Source organism: Fringilla coelebs (assembly GCF_963513975.1).
Source record: "Fringilla coelebs genome assembly, chromosome: 5".
NCBI lineage: Eukaryota > Metazoa > Chordata > Aves > Passeriformes > Fringillidae > Fringilla > Fringilla coelebs.
In genome coordinates, this window is record NC_140033.1 from 22,343,220 (window position 1) to 22,366,101 (window position 22,882).

At 47.9% G+C, this 22,882-nt stretch overlaps 2 protein-coding genes across 4 annotated transcripts in view; both read left to right on the plus strand.

Annotated features, from left to right (window-relative positions):
• Nucleotides 1-3,357, plus strand: part of CADPS2 (calcium dependent secretion activator 2) — a 284,462-nt gene extending 281,105 nt beyond the window's left edge. For both annotated transcript variants that reach the window (XM_084205822.1, XM_084205823.1), the window contains one exon: nt 3,183-3,357. In XM_084205822.1, the coding sequence (XP_084061948.1) occupies nt 3,183-3,353 (171 nt within the window). In that variant the 3' untranslated portion in view covers nt 3,354-3,357. The remainder of the gene's footprint in view (nt 1-3,182) is intronic.
• Nucleotides 3,358-13,425: 10,068 nt separating this feature from the next.
• Nucleotides 13,426-16,924, plus strand: FEZF1 (FEZ family zinc finger 1). Of its 2 annotated transcripts, XM_084205878.1 has the most exons (5): nt 13,426-14,197; nt 14,348-14,569; nt 14,753-14,887; nt 15,183-15,315; nt 15,931-16,924. In XM_084205878.1, the coding sequence occupies exons 1-5, from the start codon at nt 13,772-13,774 to the stop codon at nt 16,233-16,235; spliced, it is 1,221 nt and encodes a 406-aa protein (XP_084062004.1). In that variant the 5' UTR covers nt 13,426-13,771; the 3' UTR covers nt 16,236-16,924. The 2 variants fall into 2 exon arrangements, with proteins under 2 accessions (XP_084062004.1, XP_084062003.1); XM_084205877.1 differs by having other exon boundaries at nt 13,426-14,569.
• The last annotated feature ends 5,958 nt before the right edge of the window (nt 16,925-22,882 follow it).

The window sequence follows — 22,882 nt, forward strand, 5'->3', positions numbered from 1 at the left end:
CATTTACATTGGCCAATGTCAAAAGCTTCCAAGCAGAGTGCAACATGCCTTGCAATAGCCAATTATGGATTAACCTACCATAAAAGAAAGTTTGCTCCTAACTCCCTTTCAGATCTTAGTTGATACCCTTAGGCAAGAGAGAGAAAACCATTTCAGATTTTTTCCTTTTAATTCTGTCAAGTTTAATTTTGGACATTCTTGTTATCTGTACAAATGTGAAATAAGAAACACCTGTTGTCAGTGGTGACCTTGATTTCTTAAAAAATTTTTCTCATTAAGTTCATGCAAGACTATAAAGTCAGAAGCCTTTTAATTCATGATCACCAGAATTGCAACTGCAACGTTCAGGATTCACTAGCAAAAAGGAATGGAACAGAGAGAAATGCAAGAAAACAGTCATAGTAATGATGGCTCCCTGAAACACCCAAGCTTAGCTCTGCTGTTTTTGACCTTAACTGATTTCTCTGGGAGCAGGATTTGGCTCTTCACTTGATTGTGTGCCCAAATGGCAAAAGCAGTTTGCGGTTCCTTGTTAAAATAAATGGCTCTTGTGAAAAGTTTAAAGATATTCACAAATGAATCACAAAACCATAAAATGGTTTGGGTTGGAAGGGTCCTTAAATATTATCTATTTCCAACCCCTCTGCCATGGGCAGGGACCCCTCTCACTAGACCAGGCTGCTCAAAGCTCCACCCAGCCTGGCCTTGAAGATTTCCAGGAATGGGGCATCCACAACTTCTCTGGGCAACCTGTTCCAGTGCCTCACCACCCTCACAGTAAAGACTTTTACAAATATCCAATCTAAACCTACTCTCAGTTTTGAATCCATTCCCTCTTGTTCTGTCACTCTTGTAAAAAGTCCCCTGTAAAAAGGTAGCTATCATCTACTTCTGAGGAAGAAGATAGGTGTTAGAGGATCTAAAACCTGTGCCCCATGAGATCTAAGAATGGGCAGGATAAATTGTACAAGAGAAATGTCACCAGGGAGATTAAAGGAAACTCTTACAAAACTGAATTTCAGGTGAATGAGCAGCACTGCCAACCTACCTTCCCTTTGCCACCTGGCACACTGGTTAGCCTTGTTCAAAAGGGGGAGGCTCCTGCTGGATATGGGAACACTGCTTCTGGCAGCGGCCTTTCTGGTTTGCTCTGCGTGTAAATTCCAACTGTGTCATTCCATGGCACCTTCTGTGGATATTAAAGACTGAAGAAGATGATGTCAATCATATGGGTCCTGGAAAACAGAAAATTTTGGTGGGTGAAGAGAGAACTGGTAAAACAGGAACTCAGCAGACAGAAGTCTGCTGAGGAATACAAAGCACTGGTTCAAGAAGAGTATCATAAGAAACTTTTCCTGCTGCAGCCCAGCTGCAGAGAGACGTGGGGAAGGACAGTTCCTCCAAAATAGAGTGAATGAAGGCATTTTTTTGTTTGCTTTAGAAAAAAAATAAACAAACAAACAAAACAAAGGGGAAAAAACCATAGGAAGCTATATTGCTCCTGTCACCTTTTAAAAATATTAAAAGAAAAAAAAAAAACACCAATAAAACCCCAAATAAGTATGAGGTCATTTTTTTTCATTTTTTTTTGAAGGACACGGGATGAGTAAGAGTAATACAATTCTTTTGGATTTGGATGCAACAAGAGTGGTGGCCTCATAAAGAAAGCTTAGAAGAAGAAACATTGTTCCCTTTATGCTCTTTAAAGGCTTATGATGGCATAAGGGTTTCATTAGATGTCTGAGACACGTGCAGAGGGATGTGACTAAAGAAGGGTCAAGGACCAAGAAAGTTCGGGAGAAATGAAAAATTAAGCTTGGAAGTGAACATTATTATCCTGCAAAACTATGTCAAGAGAAGAGCAATGTCTGAACCCCAGAGTGCTGGTCTGAGAATGGGAAGAATACAATGTAAAAGTGAAGGAAATTGCTGTAGAACCTGTTAACAGCATCAAAGCAAATTGAATGCGCAGTGTTATAAAAAGGGAATGCAATGGTGACACTTGAAAAAGACCAGACGGGGTACTCACAGGAGTGTGTGAGCAAAACATAAGCTGCATCCATTGACTCTGACGTTGACCTGGGAAAGTCAAATAAATCTCAGTCGCAGTGATTCAAACGAGCTTTAAATAATCATCATAGTAGCAGAAAAAAAAATCTCCCAACTGAATGTTACCCATTTTGAGAGTGGTCTTTTGCAGTTCTCTGAAGTTTTGAGTGAGATCTTTTCTTTCTCCAAGGGTTGTACATGGTCTCTTCCTCAGGCAAAAGAATGGGCCTGATAGCCCTTAATTATCTTCCATTTTCTTTTCCCCATATTCTCTTGAATATGTAGTGATAGCATACACAAAATAAGACGCTGCCTAGATCAACTTGTCCTTTTTAAGCCTTTAAGAGTAACATCACAAAAGATTATTTCAAATGTGTTACAATTTAAAAATAAAGTACCTAGGTGATTTTTCCATGTGCTTACTTGAACATAGCATTGATGAATGAAACAATTCCACTCAGAATTCTTACATGATGGAAAACCAAAGAAGAAAGAAGGGAGGAATACCAGGGAAAGAAAATCTTCTGAAATGAAAAAAAAAGAGTAGATGCAAATCAAGATGTAGAGACTTAGAATGTAAATTAGGTAGTCACCTCAGAAATTATGACAGTGAGTAGTATAGATCATAATCTGTATTCATTATTAGAGTATACATTATAACGTAATATATAATCATTATTTTTCCACATTTTACATATAAATGTATAGAGAAATATAAATAAAATTACACTATGGGGAAAAAGTCAGGCATTTACATTTTCTGTGAAATGACAGAACTGAACTACCTGTAGTTAGATTCACATTTCAATAGGTATTTAGAAAAATTCTCAGCTAGTATCTTATTGCATAAATGAACGAAATGGAAGTTACTGAGAAATCAGCAGTTAGAGTATGCTGCAGCACATACAAATACAATCTCTTAAAGGAATGACCATCAAATTAGAATCTCTAGAGTTTGTAGAAATCTCACACAGCCCAAAAGCTAAGACCACAAATGCGTTATCAAGGTGATGGGTGCTTAACCGCAGAAGGAATAAACCTGTGCCACTGGCATGCTAGAAGTGGCCAGTGTTTAGTGAAAGAGTACTGAGACTTGCTGGAGTCCAATTCAGGATGTTTTACTTTTGCCACAGAAAACCTACCGAGACTTCAGGTTGCAAGGCGTGATGGAGGGGACGCTGAACAGCAAAACCTACGACACCGTGCACAGCCGGCTGACTGTCGAGGAAGCCACAGTCTCAGTCACGGATGCAGGAGGACTTCAGGGCATTACAATGAAAGACAGTGATGAGGAGGAGGGATGATTTTACTTCACACAGCATTCAGAGCTGGGGGGTGATGGTCTGAGGGTGGGGTTTATCTTTGCCTTGGGGTTTTTTGGCAACTTGTCCTTGTAATTGCTTTTATAGTTTTGCCTTATGATATCGGTGCAGAAATGTAATTTGCTCCATTAAAAAAGAAAGCAAGATTATCAGAGGAAAAGTGCCAAGGACTTTTTGAGAATAATGGTTGTAGCATATTTTTTGTATAGCTTTGCTTAGGGCTGCAAGAACACTGGCATGGAGTTTGAATTCCACTTGTGATTACATTTCTTTCCCTTATGTTTGCTGCCGGTCATTCTTGTATCTCCATCTGATATTGATGTCCTGTGCAGAAACAAATGTGTGTCTTACTTAAAACATAACTATACAGGAAATCATCCTTGGAATGAGTCAATGCCCTAGGTAAAAAAAAATTAGTGTATTTTCAGGATTACAATTTGTTCCCTTTTTTTGTGCTTAATTTTACATTATTATGTGATGTGCATTAAAAATTTTAATCTTGGTTCTTTGTATATTGAGATTGATACATAAGCAGAAGAACTTCAAGGACAGTCAAACACATACAAACTGCTTAGGAGTGTCGTGTCTATTCATTTTGCAAGTTTAAAGATATCTCATCCTGTTGGATGTCAGTAAGCTTGCCATCTATGTTTGTATTTCTGTGAAAATTATCAGGCAATAAGAACACATTTTGTTGTGGCCATTTATGTATCTACCCAAGTTTGTATAGAATTCTACAATTAAAAGATGTTTTCAGTATTTCAAACAGTTTGAACCATTGTATGATTCCTCATGAGAATGAGATTTTTAATTATTTCATTTACATAGTGATGTATAGCAAATATGTTTCTTTTACAGAGCATATATATATATATATATATATATATATATATATATATATATATATATATCAAACAAATACCCAAGGACACAATGCCTTGATAAGGGGAAAAAAGCAAACAAAAATCTCTCAGTAGCAGATGAACAGAGAGGACCACTGCTTGCTTTTTGATGCCCTCAGGATGAACTAGAAAGAATTCAAATTTTCATCTGTCAAAACTCACACAGTTTACAAAAATCACAGCAGCCTTTTTTTGATGTTGTTTATTTTGTGGGAGCATGACTAATTCCTGAGTTTATGTACACAAAATCAGAAATAACACAGATAACACCCAGAGAAGCAATAATACATTGCCAAGGTCCTTCTTGAGCCATAGCATTATACCTAAGGGACTTTACTGAGGAACTTTTGTGGGTTTACAAGGTTGATGTGAGGTTTCTGTGCAAGAACAGTCTGTAGGATTTCAGGGGTCTATTGCAAGCATGCAGGGCTGCAGGAACTGAGAATGAGAGCTGCAGGGAAAAGTGGCTTTCAGCACACTTGGAAGCTCAGCCAAGCAGGGAAGGGCAAGTTACACTTCTAGGTGTCTACAGAGAAATCCTAAGTGGCAACTTTTTTCTGTGGCAAACCAGCCTAATCATCCCATGAGCTGAGGTGAATTCAGCTCCAAAGAAGAACTGGGAGCTGGTAAGGTAGACCATTCTGCTCAGCTTTTCATCACCATCTCTGCTGGGCTGACGGAGGCACAGGGAGCCCAAGCATTATTTTTCCCAATTACCAGGCTGCTAGATGGCTGATTCAGGTTTTGATAGCAGTAAAATAATTGTCTATTCCTTTCCTGTCATTTGTCCTAGTTGCGTTGACGATGCTTGAAGGGCCGCTTGGGGCTCTGGCTGAGACCCAGCCTTGGTAAGGGATAACCTGCCTGGGCAGGAGCTGCAGCCTCAGCCCCAGCCTGGCTGGGGCAGACAGCAGAGTGCAGAGGAAACCAGATTGTCCAGTGTAACACCCATGTCCTAAACCCAGTGAAGCAGCGAGGTCAGTGTCAGTCAGGCACAGAGGGAGTTTTGTCTCTGCAAAAGTCTCCCTGCTTCCCCTCTCCCCATGCTGACATTCCTTAGACTCTGCAGAGGTACCTGTGGAGAAGCCAGGTGTAAAGAGGTAAAGGCAGGTATCACTTCAGTGGCCCTGCAAGGCTTGCCAAGGCCTCCTACTGCAGAGCTGTGCCAGGTCTGTGCAGGGCTTTCACCAGAAGGCACTAGATTTTTATAGTTCCAAGGAACACAAGAGTAGGAAGCAATACCCAAATTGAACACTATCCTTAGCAAGCCACTAACAGAATATAGAGCTGGAGTGGGACCTAGAAACACCAGGACAGAAGTGCCTGTCACCAGCACAACCCAGGAGGTAAGTGATGGGTCTGTCTCCTTCAACAGAGAATGATTTAGCACTAGCCTCTCTGCCCAGCCCTGCTATCCAAAAGCCCTAGGGAAACAGTGAATTACACTTACCTCCCCTTAGGGCTTTTCCTCTGTCCCAAGCTGCCCCTATGCCAAGAAGGATTTCCTGATGAGGCAAACAACTCTCCCTATCAATTTGGACGATTACAGAATAGGTTATATTAATTTCACCTGTCAGGTCCTCAAGAGACTGTAGGCCACCATGGTCCTGATGGGCCTCACTTGGGACCCCCAGCCACAGCCTCTGTCCAGGGACTCAGTCTCAGCTCTGTTCAGGGCTGCTAGCCTCTGCCTCAGTGATGGAAGAAGAGTGCTGGATTCTCACCTCAGCTACAGCCCCACATGTGCTTGTCTATGGGCCCTGTTTGTCTGGAACCTGATCCAGAGATTGACTTCAGAGCTTTCTGACCATCACAAACATGTTAATGATCTGGTCTCTGAGTTGCCACCACCTCTTCACCTGCCTTGCTCCCTGGCTGGGTGTGGTGGGACTGGCCCTGACTGGTGGAGCCTTGTCCAGGTAGCCAGGGGAGTCCCCCCCAGCTCCCTATTCCTTAGGGAGCAGGTAATCCTGTCTATATCCCAACATAATTAAAAAAAAAAATAAGGAAAAACCCACCTGAACAAGACAAGACTATGACTTTCTGTGGTTTGTAGTGGGCCTGAGTTACACAAAGCATTATACATGGACACCCCATATGTCATGCACTTTGCTATGCAATTTCTTCTGCTTGCAGTACTTGCAAGATAGAGATGAATAAGGAAATGCTAAACAAACAGACAAAAAACCCAAAACAAATATTATGAGAATTAAAAAAAAAAAAAAACAAAAAACAACACAGATTATGTAACCATGAAGAAGTTTCAAGATATTGGGGAAAGAGAAATTAACTCAGTCACAAAGTATAGGATTGTTAAAGACACAGCACAGCAGACATCAACGGATGACAGGTACAGAAAAGACACTGCTTCAGATGTCCTTTAATTTCTTCCAAATGTAAATAATTTTTTTAGTACCTAGATTTGTGAAACCGTGAACCAACGTGATGCTTGAGAAGGCCAGTGAGTTACCAGCGTGACAGCTCCAGCGTTAGGCACCATCTCCTCCAGCAGCCAGGGCAGTGCCCAGTGAGAGAGGACGCAGGGGCCGTCTCTACATCTTAACTGAGGCGTTTCAGCGAGGCTGTGTGTCCGTCCCGAGCGGACGGCATCACCGCTCGCTGTGATCTTCCGAGCGAAGCAGCCAGCGGCGCGCCCGCCGCGCTCTCCCGGGGCTCTGGGGGCTCCGCGGGGACCTCCACCCTTCCTAAGCGGGCGCGGAGGGCAGGGAGCCCTTAGGAAAGGGGCAGGAGGTGTCTCGTTTAATTCATTCCCCTTGAGTCTCAGTGGTATAAACGGGGCTTTAGCAGTCGAATCAGAAGCCACGACCAGGTGCGCGCCGCCGCTGCGAGCGATGCTCGGGGCCGGGAGCCGAAAGCGATGCTCGCAGCTCTCCCGCCGCCGGGCAAAGGGTGCCTGGAGCCAAGAGCTCGCTGCCCTCGGCTGTCGCTTACCCTAGACAAGGAGGCCACAGGCAAGGCAAGGCAGCGGCTGGGGGAGCACCGCGGCGGCAGGGCGACGTTGGGGCACTGAGCCTCCCAGCCGCAGATAAGCAAAGCCGCCGGCTCAGGCCGCGCCCTTTGAGCCCGCACCGGCGGGTCCGGCCGCTGGGTCTGGGGCTCGTAGGGTGGCCCGTCCCTTAAAACACGACCCGGAGCGAAGGGCAGCCCCCGGCGCAGGAACGGACGCAGCTTTGGAGGAACAGGCAGAGTGAGAGGGCGAGTGGCTCCCGGGGCACCGGTGCTCATCGAAGGCGCCCAGCGGAGCGGCCTCCCCCTTTCCTCGGCCCTGTGGACATGGCACCCACAACAGCGCCTCCTCGGCTCCCGGGGAATCTCGGGTCAGCTGCCGGATGTTTCCAGGTTTTGGGAAACTCCTCCTGCGACCCGCCAGACCCCCGGCGCAGAGGGCGGGCGGGGCGCCAGTGTTAACTTCGGAGTGGGCAGCAAGTGCGGCTCCAGGAGGGACATGGCGATGGGCGCGGGGGGCCGGGGAGCGAGTGTGTAAGGCTGTGAGGCGGGTTCCTGCAAGGAGAATGCCCCTTAGGCACCTACCCAAGGGGGTTGAGTCAGATGTTTGCCTGTCAGCAAAGGAGCTTGGAGCAGACGGCGGGAGCCGCACGGCAGCGGCGGGGCAGTCGGGGAGCGGTGGGGGGGAGCGGAGTTTCCTCTGTGCGAAAGGGACGGAACCCGGGACGTCTCTGAGACCCGCAGAGACACCACGGCCGGCCTCCCTCCGGCACGGCCGGACTTTGCTTTAACAGCGACTGGGGGAAAAAATGCAGCTAAACAAAAAAAATCAGTCGCCTACACACAAAAAAGTTTGTTTTCGGCCTTAGCAGGTGTATTGTCGCGTCGCGCTCACCTCCTCCTCCCCCTCCGTTCCGAGGGTGGCTCAGTTGTCCCCTGTTGTTCCCTGGGTAGGGCTGCCGAGCTCTGTCCGCTGCGACAGAGCACGATTCCTACTTTCGTTCTTATTTTCACGTTTCTCACTTGGCTTCTCCCCTCTCTCAGCAGCGGCACATCGAAACGGGTCCCGCCACGAACGAGCGGGGTTTTGTCCCGCTCCGTGTCCGGCGGACACCTTCCTGTCGCCATGGCAAGCCCGGCGTATGCCGGTGCTGGGAGTACAGCACTCAGGCGCCCACACGGCGACCCGCTCTTCGCTCCGCTCCAGGTTACCTCCCAATACAACGGCAGAAAATGGAAACAAAAAATAAGTTAATTGCTCCTGATCCTATTCAGGAATCTTAAAAATAAATAGCTTCCCCCAGCCAAAGAGCGCGAGGCGTTCATTTAGCAGTAACGGGACTAAACATTTGTTGAACTGGGAAAGGAACAAATGAGAAAGTGTCATTCATGGCTCCAGCTGCCGCTGGCCTCTCCCAGCCACTTCCACCAAGGGCCCTTTGGAGTTGATGACACCGCCGGGTCCCCTCACAGGCGGACTGATTAGATTAGACGTGATAGCTGCAGTCCACGTTCGGAGCTGGCACACTTAGTCAAATCGCTCGCATGAATTACGGGAGGGCCGGAAGCGCTGCTTTAGAGGGTCACTTGTAATTTCGTTTATATGTGATTAAAGGCTTTATACATGAAAAGGCTTAATTTGCACCAGTTTGGTTTTCCATTTAGGGGGGTCTGTACGAAATGCACTGTACTGCCAAACTTTGTTTTACCTCCGGGAGCACTTGTATTTTGCGGGTCAGCGTTAAACGTTTTCCTTTTGTGATGGATTCTGTTACAAATAGCAATACTTTATTATTTTGCTCGCGGTGGAACTGCTATAGAAGGACACCAACACGCCCTCACTGTACGGGAAGATTACACATAGTCTCGGAAGGTATATACACACACGCACGCACATATTTATATTACTTTCTTCCACTGGAGAAATTATCGGTGGAGAGAACGCCGAAGTGTTACAACTTAAAAGCTGGGAAAGGCCAAGCGCCTTTGCCCACGTTCCAGAAACCTCAGAGCCCGAGGCTGCTGCGAGGTGTACTCGGGTTCTGCGGCCGACCTCCGCCGAGTAGAACGGGAGCCGGGACCGGGACCGGGTGGGCCAGGGAGCCGCGTCCCCCACCCCAGCAGCCGGGCGGGTGGCGGTACCGCAGATTCCCACCGAAAAGGATGGCGGGCGGGATCTCCCCCCGCACCGGGTGATAAACTGTGACGGCGGCTGGTCCACTTCCCCCGGCTGTAACTCTCTCGTTCATATTTTTACTTCCCTTCAAAATACAGTAAACGACAAGTTCTGAGTAGGAATGAACGGCGAGCCCTCCAGCACCGCAGCAGCCGGGGGCTAGTTCCGAATTGTAACAAGCCAGGGCCAACGCGCTCCGCGTTCCGGGGTCTGCGGGCGGGCGGCGCTGCGGCTGGGGCAGCACGGCGTCCCTCGGGTCGGGGTAAACCATCTCTTCAAAAATCCGGCGGCTCGGGAGGGAACGCCTTGGACTGATGCGTAGCGAGAACAAACCCAAACTTTAGCAGCGGATCCCGACAGTGTCACTACTAATGACGACTATTACAACAATAACAGTTATCAGGGTCTGTCCAGACGCCGTCGAGTCTGCCGATGTCGTGGCCAGAAGGATGTTTTGTAACCTCCTTGGTTTCCTCCACGATCGGGTTGCCCAGAGGCGTCCCGGAACCAGGAGGGATGTTGCCGTCCCCGCCCGTACCCGGTCGCGGGGAGCCGGCTCCGGGCGCACGGAGGGAGCGGCCCCCTCGGGCAGGAGGGTTGCGGTAAAACACTCCCAGGAAAATATTAATACAAGCAACAGAAGGTTAGCGGAGTTATTATCCTTTTCAATTCATTTTTTACTTAAAAACGCAATGGAATTATTCATTTTATTAAGGAGGAAGAAATTAAAGATTAGGCTCTAAGGCGGTATTTTACCTCCCTCTAATCGCCTCTGGGATCGGATTGAAGTAATCCTGACGACGAGATGAATTCGCCGGTGACTCGGATTTTGAGTGCATGTAGAGATACGTTGTGATAATAATGCAAGTGAGCAATATCAAGAACATACCTTAGGAACGAATGAAACACAAAGCCGATTACGGGGAAAAAGAGAACAGCGGCTTTCCCGGGCAGAGCACGAAATCAACTCGAGGCAAAAGTTTTGCCCTTAATTTCTGCGGCGGTTTGTAACTGCGGGAGACCGGCGGGCAGGCTCCTTCCCCCGCCGGCCCCTTCTACTGGGACTCGGTGCGTGCTGCCAGCCTGGAGGGAGCCCGAGCCCGCTGTGCTCCCCCAATAGAAACCGGCCGAGAGGTTCCTTCTTGCCCCTTTCAGAGGCTGTAAATCTCTGCCACGGGAAAAACAACGCTGCACCAGCACGAGTGCAGGATATTTGCGACTCGGCAGATATGTAAAACTTAAAAAAATAGACGCGGTCCGAGAGCAAGGCAAAGTTCAGGACAGGACTGAAAGGATACGTCGAGGCTGATTTTAGTGACTTTATCTATATTGCCGGCAGCACCAACACCTAGCAAGGCTCCATCTCTGAGACAGAAGAGGATGACGTCCCCCCGCCCCTCTTCCCCCGAAAAATTTTGCTTTTAGATCGCTACGGAAAATTAGACATTTACATAAATTATCGTGAGAGGTACCGAAAGAAAGGGAGGTATATTCGTAAGGAAGTACTGAATAATAAAGCTATCGCTTCTTCAAAAGTGTATCTCAATATTGAGTAGACCAGTATAATTGCGATGGCAGGGCTGTAATTGCTGCTTTGGGATATTTACCCTGCTCAAATGACACTACATATTTTACTTTCAAACACTTGTCAAAAAGTCAATCCCAAAAAGACCAGTTAAGAACAAGCTGTTAACATATTAAGTATATGAGATTTGAAGCCTCTAAAACCCACTCAACAATAATTCCCTTCTTCAGCACCAATCAAGAGGAAATTTGCCTAGATTGAATTAAATGTAAATTGCTCTGAAGGAGGAAAATCTCGTCTGGCAGACACAAAGTACGAGAGAGAGACACCGACAGTGCGGAGAAGCGGGCAGCCCAAAGCAGCTGCCCCTCCCGGCTCTGGGGGGGGGGCCTGGCTGCGTCCCCCCGCGAGTCCACGATCCTTCCTCCAGGTAAAAGGAGGGCGGCTGCAGCAACCCCATCCGGGACGGCAGTTACGGTCTGAACGCCCCGACCCATCTGCCGTGGGGAATTTCGGGGGGAGAGGCAAGTGAGCGGGGCAGCCCCGGTCAGCGGCCCCCAGGCCAGGGGAAAGCAGGGAGCAGAGCCGGAGCGAGGCACCGCGGCTAGCGCGGATCCCGTCCTTCCTCCGCCTCACGCTTGCCCGCACGGCTGTGTCCATCCCGGTACGTCCGAGGCCAGCCCCGGCTCCTGTCGCCCGCCTGAGCTCCGGGACACGGGAGGGACGGGACGGACACGGAGGTCGCAGGGTGTGCAGGGAGTGGTGCCCGGGCCACTGCCTGTCGTTTGGCGTCTGTCCTGAGGACAGCAGGACATTCTTTTTCTCCGTGCCCCGCATGCAGCTCCCGGCTGCGGAGGTACCGTCGTGAAACAGCCGCTGCCTTGCTCTCGTCAAAAGGAGCCGCGGTGGCTTGAGGCCGCAACGGTCAGGTCACAGTTCCAGGGGCAAGGATGCCTCCCTCCATCCCTCCTTCTGTCTCCCCATCTCTCTCTCCCTTTCTCCCTGGGCCCCAGCCCTTCCTCCCTGCTCTCACTTCCTCGCAAGACGGTTGTCCCGGGCCGGCGGCTGCGGGGGAAGACAGAGCCATTTGCCTGTTCTGGGCTGGTACCCGAGCAGTGGGGGCCGGGCCTCCCTGCCTCGCTGGAGGCTTCTCTCCATTAGCAAACCCGAGACCTCCTGCCTCTCTTCCCCTGTGCCTGTGAAGGACAGAGCTGGACCTCTGATACGGAAGCTGCCTCATGGGTCCCTCCGCTAAGGGACGCGGCCTGGCCGCTCGCTGCCGGGGTGGCAGGGACGGAGGGACCCTTGGTGTCTCCTGGGTGTTATTTCGGTAGCGGCCTCTCAGTCACCAGTCGAGTGAAGCCCAGGCCGGCGGGAGGAACGAGCCCGAGGAGGAACTTGTCCTGAGCCCGAACTGTCGGATGGTGGGGTGGGCGGGAACACAGAGAGCCCCGTACCCACCGCTGCCCCTCTCATCTCCCCAGACACCCCGCTTCGCTGACAGGACGAACACCCGCTGGCGCTGCCCGCCCCTAACAGGGCCGTCAAGCTTCTGTTAAATACATGGGGATTGCATCTGTTTGGGTGCATATGTATCTATAAACACTGTGTGAGCTGCATATTTCTTCGTGTATCTGTGCCAGCCCTGAGTTTTCAGTATTTGTGTTGTGAGTGTGTTCTGTAAGGACACAGAAGCTATATTTAGTGTATATGCAGGCTACATATGTATATATATACAAAAATATAGAAATATATAAATAATGCTTCGGATTTAAAAGACACTCCTTCTTCCTACCTCCTTTTTCTTCTCTTCCCCTGCCCCAGGTTTTGAATCATCCTTTTGCTCCCAAGCACTCGTTCCATTTGGCCCGGGAGGTTCCTGCATCCCCACGCGCTGGTCTCGCCGTCTGCTTGTTGCAAGTCCCCCGCTTATTTGTCTACCGTGTTTTCCAAAAGCTCACCGCCACCTGACCTTGTTCTTTAAAGCAGTGAGCAGTCCCAGGAGCAGTCCCAGGAGCAGAGCAGCCATTTCCCTCCCTCCCTCAGACACACACACGTACGCACGCACAAAGAGAGCTCGGGCTGGAAAGTGGCAAGGAAACAAACAGCTTCCCCTCCAGCCGCTTCTTCTGCAGCACCTTGTTTGACAAACACCCTGGCGCTTGCCCTTGAATTGGGTTTCACATCCCTATTTAGCACTTGGACAATGATTTTAGATGATGTCATTTAAAGCCAAACAAGAAAATTGATCTCGGATTTGCTTGGCCTCTAAAGCCTGGTTAAGCAGATTGCAAATAATAATAATAAAAAGAGAGGGAGGGAGGCAGAGGGGAGAGAGGCGAGAAGGAGGGAGGGCCACCTCCTTCCCTGGGCGGGGGAGGCGCGGGCGCCAATGAAAAGTAGCCGCTTGCTGGGGGGGAAAAACTTTTCCTGTTGACTGTTGGAAGCGAATTGAGCAATTATCTAGTTTACCTTCTCCTCTTGGAAGTTAACGATTGGCGAGATCTTGGCTGCGTTATTGACACAACACTTTCTATTGATAGAAATAAGTAGCGATTGTCCCGAGTCATTGGTGCGCCAAAGTAAACTGTGATGGGCTGGCATGAGTCCACTGGACTGAGAAGGCTGGTTCCGCCGGCGGAGGCTGTGGTGATGGTGGCGGCGGCAATGCTAGTCTCCCTCCTCGCAGATCAGTAACAAGAAAAGGGGCAGAGAAAGTGAAAGACAGAGAGAGGGGAGAGAGGAAAAAAAAAAAAAAAAAAAAGAGGGAAAAAAAAAAAGAGGCGTCTACCAGAGCGGCTCAAACCGGGAGAACAAATGCAGTTCATCCATGGACAATAGTGGCAACCACACGGCGACCAAAATCCTAGCGACTCCTCCGTCCAGAGAAAGCCTGTCTGCCAGGAGCAACATGATCAGCACGCCCAAGCCGCTCGCCTTCTCCATTGAGCGCATCATGGCGCGGACTCCAGAGCCCCGCTCCATCCCCGTCCCGCAGCTCCTCCATGGCTCCGTGGCCAAAGGCGACCCCAAGCATCCGCTGCACCTCAACTCCTCCATCCCCTGCATGATCCCCTTTGTCCCGGTGGCGTACGATAGCCTGCCCAAAGCAGCGGTGGCTGGAGCGGAACCCAGGAAGGCTCACTTAGATTCCTCTTCCTCGCCCTCTTTTAGCTGCGGCGATCTCTTGAACTGTGCCCTGAGCTTGAAAGGAGATTTCCCCCGCGATGCCCTGCCCTTGCAGCAGTACAAACTGGTAAGACCCCGAGTGGTCAATCACTCCTCCTTCCACGCCATGGGAGCCCTGTGCTATTTCAACCGAGGCGACAGCCCCTGTCACCCGTCCTCCAGTGTCAACATCCACCCGGTGGCTTCTTATTTCCTCAGCTCTCCCTTGCACCCGCAGCCCAAGGCTTACCTGGCTGAGCGGAACAAGCTGGTGCTACCGACCGTAGACAAGTACCCGGCGGGGGTGGCCTTCAAGGACTTGTCGCAGGCTCAGCTGCAGCACTACATGAAAGAAAGTGCTCAGATCCTCTCGGAAAAAATCGCCTATAAGACGTCGGAGTTCAGCCGCGGCTCCCCGAGCAGCAAGCCCAAAGTTTTCACGTGTGAAGTTTGTGGAAAGGCAAGTAGCACCGTAGCCAGCCTCCCTTCCCCAGCCTCCCTTCCCCAGCCTCATGTCCCTGTCCGTCTTCCCGCCGGCTGTCTGTCGCTTGCTTGCTTGATTTTTAATCGACGGTTCCCCCCTGGCACTCTCGTCTTCTAACCGCAATTTTATTTTATTTTATTGTCTCCTTTCTCCTTCAAGGTATTTAATGCACATTATAACTTAACGCGCCATATGCCGGTGCACACGGGAGCCAGACCCTTTGTTTGCAAAGTTTGCGGGAAGGGCTTCAGACAAGCGAGCACGCTCTGCCGGCACAAGATCATCCACACCCAGGTGAGCCCATCCTGTCCCTTCCTCCCTGCCCAAGAGTCTTCACTCACGTTTTTCGGGGAGTCGGCGTTTGTCCGGCCGCTCCGAAACAGCGGCGCGGGGGGCGGCCCATCCGCAGCCGCGGGGAGATTTCGTTTGCCCCAAGCGCGGAAGGTACGGCGGGGTGCCCCGCACCGGCACCTGCGAGCCGTCAGTTGAACACAGAACTCCACAAATCAGCTCGTAAAATACCGCTAAAGAGAACACAGACCCCTCAAGACAGCCAACAAGCCGTGACTTGGTGTTTGTTTCCCTCCAGGAAAAGCCACACAAGTGCAACCAGTGCGGCAAAGCTTTTAACCGGAGCTCGACCCTGAACACGCACACGCGAATACACGCCGGCTACAAACCATTTGTCTGTGAATTTTGTGGCAAAGGATTTCACCAGAAAGGTACCAGTCTCCATCACCCTCTCTCTTCCCCGGCTTTCCCCTCCCCAAGCCAGGTCCAATGTCGGGACAATTTGCGACAGGGAGGGCGGTGGGAAGTTGATTTTGTGTTCAAGTTTTATTATTAGATTTTATTATTAGATATTTAGGCTAATTTTAAGTTTGGCTAGCCCCGACACATGCCCTGCCCTGCGAAGCGCGGCAAAGGTCTCTGTCCGGGGGAACGGCGGGGCAGTCGTTCCGCTGGAAGTGTCTGTTCTCCCTTCACCGCAACAGGCAGCTTCCAGCGCGGTTCGGCAAACGATTTCTCCTCTTATTTCCCCCTTCAAATACAAGAATTTAGCTACTTTTTCTTCCCGGGTTACTGTGAAGTCTAAACCCTGGGGTTTTATTTCCACAATTGTCGTGATAATTGTTTATTCGATCCTTTTTTTGTCGTCCGTTAAGTGTAACAGCAGTGGGGAGGATGGAGAGAAGGCGGGAGTTTGCGGTCGTTTCATCCTAAAGCCGAACTGTGGTGATGGGACAGAGTTTGGGTGTTTTTTAAATATTTTTCTCGTCTTTTAATTGTCCGTCTTTCAAATCCAGGTCCATTTGCCTTTCTTTTCTCATTCCCAGGCAATTACAAAAACCACAAGCTGACTCACAGCGGGGAGAAGCAGTTCAAGTGCAATATCTGCAACAAGGCTTTTCACCAGGTGTACAATCTGACCTTCCACATGCACACCCACAACGACAAGAAGCCCTTCACCTGCCCCACCTGCGGCAAAGGCTTCTGCAGGAACTTTGACCTCAAGAAGCACGTCCGCAAGCTGCATGACAGCGCCCTGGGACTGCCCCGGGCCCCCGCGGAGCTGGGGGGGCCGGACCCGCCGCCCCCGCCCGGGGCGCTGCTGCAGGGCCCGCCGCCGCTGCAGCCGTGAGGGGCGGCCGCCGGCCCCGCCGCTGCGAGCCCCACCGCCTCTTTGCATGCACCTGTTAAGCGGTTTTGTGTATTATGCTCTATATCGCCACTAACGTTAATGGGACTGATTGTTTCCTATTTTTTTTTTTTTACTTTTTCCTTTGTTCTTTACAGACTACTTTTTTTTTGTTGTCGTTGCATCTCAGGTGGAGAGATGGTTAAAAAAAAAAAACCAAACAAAAAACAAAAAGCGCCAAGCCAATTTCTGCTGTATTTATTTGGGAAACTGTATTACTCGAGCCGGGAATGCTGCACCACTTTAATTATTTCGATGTATATATATTCCCCTTGTGTTGATCCTGCCCTGCCTCCGCTGTCTGCTGATTATCCTACCCTTCTTGGTTCCCTCCTCTCCCTCTCCCCCTGAATATCGTATCTATATGGACACAACTGTTCTCTATGTACGGATTTGAATTTCTGCATTGATTCTTGCACGTGGAGAGAAAAAAAAAAAAAAAAAAAAGAATTCGTTGACCTGATGGAAATAAACCTTTGCCAAGGAGTGACTGCGGCGGCGGGGGCTGCGGCGCGGACGGGCGGGCGGGAGCGCGGCGTTGGCGCTGCCGCACGGCAAAGCTCTCCTCGCCCTTGCCAAGACACTGAAGCAACCGCTAAAGACTTTAATTAAGAGGGGTAATTAGTTCGAATTGATCAAAGCAGGGTTGTTATGTTATTAGCTGCTCAGCAGACTCTGCCAAGCCGAGCCTTGAAAGCGAAGCCCGCCCGTCGGTGGCCGCCTGAGGAGCGGCGGGAGGGGGGATCTGGGGTTCTACCGCTCCCGGGGTAACCGCACCAGGCACGGAAGATGGGCGCTATCCCCCGAGCAGGGCAGGCAGGCCCGCTCAACTCCCGCTGCCCTCTCAGGGCTGTGCCCGCAGCCCCCCTTCAGGCTCGGGGTTATTTTCCGCCAGGGGGCCGGCCGGGCCGTGCTTCACTCCGGGGTAGGGCCCGAGGACGGCCAGGCGGGGCCGTCCGGGGAGAAGCGGAGGGTGTCCCACGGCCGCTGGGGATTTGCCCCACTCGGGGGACCTGTCAGGAGAGCCTGCGGGTCCGCCCAGAGTGAGCCCTGCAAGAACGGGTGATGTGACACCCCGGGTGTCGCCCAGATCTCGTACACCTGGAGCTCTCCCTGGGTTTCGGCTTTTGGCGAGGGCGAGGCGTCGCGGTGACAATCGTAGCTAACGCGTTACACCCAAGAGAGAGACACCGCCTTGCACGCCCCCCCGGGGGTGCCCGCAGCCAGCAGGTGTGGTCCCCAGGCTGGGGCAGGCGGCTCTGTCAGCACCGTGCGCCTTTGGAAGCGGCTGAGAGGGGAAGCGCATCCTTCTCCTTTCACACGTGTCAGATTACCGCGGTAATCTCCTGAGCAGGCGGCTCTGCGTGTAAAAAGCAAAGCAACAGGTCAGATCCACAGCGCGGGCAGACCCTGCGGCACCCCGGCAGGGCTCAGCGCCACGGGCCGCCGTTCTCCCCCTCTCTAGGGGAGAAGTGACCCATGATTTGGATGGAGGGTCCTCGGTACAGCTGCTAACAAGCGCTGACTGCAGCGGCGTGGGCCTCCCCCTGCTCCCCTTCGGAGACCTTGGGGAAACCGGGAGCCGCTCCCCAATTTTCTCAGGGGACTGCGGCAGCAGGGGCAGGACGAAGGGGAGTCGAGACAGCCTTCAAGTGACCCCGGGTAAACTAGAAGTCGGGATGAAGCAGGGCGGGGAGGAGAGGCCCCTGCAGAACTGTGGCGATAGAGCAAGTGTCCTTCGAGGACCCGGCCCTATGGACAGTTCTCTTCAGCTCTGCTCGGATCCTGGAGCTACAAGAGTGTCATTCTGGCTTCCACGCAGATAAATTTCTCCCGGATCATGTGGCCTCAGTGTGTTGCTAGTTAAAAGGAAAACTTGTATGACATGTAATGAAAAGCAAGGAGTCCGAAAGATCCCACTGATTTGGTGAGGGTGTACCACTCCTCTGAGGCTCTGCTTGAAGGAAATATTTCAAAGAAAAAGCCCAGTTTGCTTTCTTATTTAAGCAGAAGTCCAACTTGCTTTTCTTATTGCTGAGCAAGTGTGATAGTCCAAGGTACTGCAGCTATACTTGGCCTTGCTAAATATCGTAATTTTACAAATATTTAAACCAGTTCAAAACTATTCAAGCATTGTAGAAATACTGGATCAGTCCTAAAAGTATTTTATATCATGGCAAAGGGATATGAATGTAAATATATAGTGAAATAAAAGGAGAATATAATCTGTCCACCTTGTGATGAGCACATAACATCAGCTTCAAATCAAACACATACATGAGGTCTGAAGATACTACTGGAGATTATGACCACTGGTTGCCCAGGTGTCTGTGCTCAATTTTGCTTCTTCAGATTATTTTCCAAATGCCAGGACAAAGGAGGGCACAGTCCTCCCCATGCAGAAGCTGTAATTTCTCCCTTTTTTATCCACAGAGCAGAGAGAATTTCCAGTGTTGCTTGAACACAGACCATTTGCACGTTTATAAAAAATAATTGGGTTTTTTGCCTTTTCTCCTGTAAAATATCTGCAGTCGTTGCATAATCTGGAATCTTCTGTGTGTTCCTGGTGAAGAACAATGTCTTGCTAAGGAACACGCATGCAGGGGGGGCCATGTTTTGATATGGAGCAGAAATGAGGCACTCTAGCTTTATTCCAAGGTGAGCACAGAAAGCCAGTGATGAGCATGGATAAGCATTTCTCTTCCTGGGTATCTCAGAGTAAACACCACAGACGTGGGACTTCACAGGGAGATGAGGATAGCTCATTTGTCATTTCACCATATAAAACCATGTTTGTGTCAAAGATTGGTATTAATTCATGTCTTGGAAGGCCTGCACAGAATTACCTTTCATTTCCTCTCTTACAAGATTAATCTCAGGTCAAGTGAATTTCTAGTTAATGGTCGGAAGCAATTCAAAGCTGGTGAAATCATCCTGAGATGCAAAAGCTATAACTTTATGTATATCCAAAGTGGAGAACTATTAACAGCTCTCCTTACTACAGACAAGATTTAATTTTTTTTTAAATGTGAATAAATTTGACAGGAGAAATGGAGCCATCTGCACCTAAAGGAAAGGTTATATGGTCCCATTTCTGTGTGCCAGTCAGCATCATTGCCATATGATCTGTATTCTGTGTGACAACTGGTCAGCCTCATTCTACCAGTCCCTCATGGATGCTGACAGGAGAGCCTTGGTGTGTCTGGATCTGCTCAAATCCAGAACTGCAGAGCTGAGCATTAGCATCCTGACACCAGTGTAGCCCACCTCCCACCAATCACAGCAGCTTCACTGCAGTGCGGAATGAAAGGCAGGCAAGTCTGGTGCCTATGGGACCCTGGAGCAGAAAGCCCTTGAAGAGGAGGAGCTGTTGCCCTCTACCTTCCTCCCCACCCAGGATTTCTCAGATAGGACTGAATTTCTTCTGTGCTTGTCAGATACTACAGGTGTGTTGACATGTGCCAATATGGAAAGTGTTATGTATCTGAAAGAGCTACCAGGATTACCAAAGCTGTTGTATATTGTTGTAGAAATAAAATCCAGCACAGCAGGATCTTCTCACAGCATCAAAGTTCCTCCTGAAGCTGAGATGGTATTGACTTTGTTTTGCTAGTGCTTTATTCATGATCAGACATTTCTCAACAGCAGAAAAAAAAATCTCTCCCTACCTCCCCCCCCCCCCAAAAAAAAAAAAAAGAAAAAAGGACAAAGATATTAGTCATATTGTTTGTGGGTTTTTTTTTTTTTTTTTGTTGGGATGGGGGTTAGAGGGGTGTGACTGTGTGTTTGTTTTTTACAAAAAGTCCATACATGCCAAAATGTAAACTAAATCCACAGCTTTTTAATAGCTTCCAAAATCATTCTCTGCTTCATAGGAAATTATATAGAAATCCAGCATATCTCATAGTACCCAAATGAATACTGGACAGTATTTAGTCAAGGAAGTATTTTAAAAATAATTTTTATGATTTTTAATCACTTTTTGCTCCCAGTATTTACAAATACAGTGGTGAAAATGCAGAGATTAAACAAAATTCAACAAATTCATCCAGAGCCATCTCAAATGAAGGCATGTTGATCACAGCTTAGTACCAGAACAGTTTAATTGGATGGTGCTTGACAACTAGCAATTAGAAAATGCTCCTAGCTCTGTACCTCCTCTGCCATACTTAGAATGGGAGAGTCACCATTTTGTTCTTTGGAGCTTGGTACAGGAAAAAGGGACCTAATTTGCTCCTGAGGTTTTGATGTGTTAATTCCAGATAGTTATATCTCTTTAATTATGTGAATCTTTCCACCCATGATTGGTTTGCTTAGGTACCATCCTTATGGAGGGAGAATTGTGTGGTACCCTGCTGGGAACTGTACTAGTAACTATTTAATGGTAACTCCCATATCTTCCATGAAAGTAGTGAAGTTCCAGCTCCACTCCATGCTGGGTCCCCCTTCTCTTCCTGGCCCTGCATGACTTTTGGATGACCACTTAGAGGCTGCACAGCACACTGTCACCCTCTGCAACACAGGGCTGTACTCACCCTTAGTCCTGTGAGTTTGCACAAAGTCCTCTTGCTTCAGTAATCTGCAACTCCTGAAACAAAACAAAAGTTCTCTTTTTAAAACTTCTCGTTGTTTTATGAAGCACAAGCTGTGTCTATCTTTTGTCCTCCTTTGAAACTTCCATGGAAGTTATTTAATGGCTTCACTGTTCAGTCACTCTTGTAGTCAAATCTTTGCCTATTTGATTAGGCATGGTATTAAATCCAATAACCATGCCCATGGAAAAGCAAAAAAACTCCTCCCTTTTTGTGTTTGAGATGGTTAGTATTTCACCACCATTATTATGTGAGTTCTGAAAAATCATCTTCAGTTACCAATGAATTAAAATACATAGAGAAGTTGCTTTTCTGATTTTTTTTAATAATTATATGACAAATTTACACATAGTATGTTTTATTTTGTGTGGCAAATGGAAGAGTGACACGTTGCAAATGGAAACCTGAGCAACTTATCTGCAACAATACAGGTAAGTTTTTGTTTTCAGGCATGGGACTATGAGATTTAGTTGCAGACTGATACAACATGAAAGAGAAACTTTGATTCACAGTACTTTAGCTTATAGGGATTAAAGACAGCAGATGGCACAAAAAGAAACCTTTATAAAATATTTCTAAACTCCCTTGTTAACCTCTTGATATTACCATGAAACATCTGAAGAGTGCATACCTCTACCTAAAAACTCAGATTTTATAAAAATAACCTTAAACAAGAGCTTTCTTTCTAAACAAAAATAATGAAAAACTCTTGGATGATAAATAAGTTCAAGAGAATTTTTTCCTGAGCAAGCAAGAATTTGTAAAGCAATGTCTGCTGAATAAATTAACAAAACCTGAACCAAAATTTATTTAGAAAAATATTTAGCTTTATACAAGAAACACCTCAATAAATTGTTCTTTTTTCCTGTGTTCACTGGAAAGTAAGAAAGAAATGGAAATCTTATTTTCTAACCTAGTATATTTTAAAAGGAACAATATATTTTCTCTTAAAATGAGGAATTCAAGAATCACATAAGTATTTGCTATTTTTTTTGCCAACAAATACATTAATCTGCATAACATAAACAAAAATATGGTTTTTTAAAGCCCTTTTGGCTGCTTTAACTGAATGCTAAAAGCTGAGGGCCAATGGTTGCTTATGTCCAGTAATGCTACTGCATGGCATGAAGCAGTGAAAGAGAGACAGTGAATTTAATTTAGATGATGTTTTCAAATTCATGGCATACATTTCAAATTTATCCAGTTAGAAGAGATACAGTAGCACTGGCTGGAACCTTTAGGTAAAGACCAAAACAAATTCTTAATTACTTTTGTGGGCAACATGTAATTATTATGATTTCCTATAATTAAGTCATGGACTGTTTTGATCTGCAAGTTCTAAGAAGCAGAGACACCCTACCCTACAAACAGTGTTTCTTCTGTTCTGTGGAGTGTGCTGATTCTCACATACCTTTCTTTAGAAATGCAGCGTACAGTTACATTTTCTTTGTAAAAATATATAAGGATTATAACTAGAGCAGAAACTGTTACCCCAAAATAAAACTGCCACAAGACGGGCGGGTGAGTCCTCATCAATGCAAAACTCACGTTTCTTGAAAAAGCAATCAGCAATTGTTCTAAACCCTGCCTGATGCTGAATGTTGTTGCACTGCAGCTTGACTTGTGAAAGTTACAGTGTGTAAAGAGCTACTTTAATTTGTGCATGCAAAGGAGTACAACAGCGATAATTTGCTTTTACTAAATTTAACTTACATCTCCCTCTATACTAATTACAGAGGGTGTTACTTTGTAAGATTTTTTAAAATAGTATTTTGGAAAAATTTCTTTGACAAATCCGAATTTATATATTGCTGTAGAAGTTTACATGTAGATTATGACAAAACATAAATACAAAAGCTTGCTCTATTGGGAGGTACTTTCTTCAAACCAGAGATAACCTGCTTAAGGGCAAGGAAGAGACTGCTGGGTTGGGTTTTTGCCTGTGTGGGTCGTGCTCACATTCAAACACCCCTTCTGTTTCACTTTCAAGCACTTTCA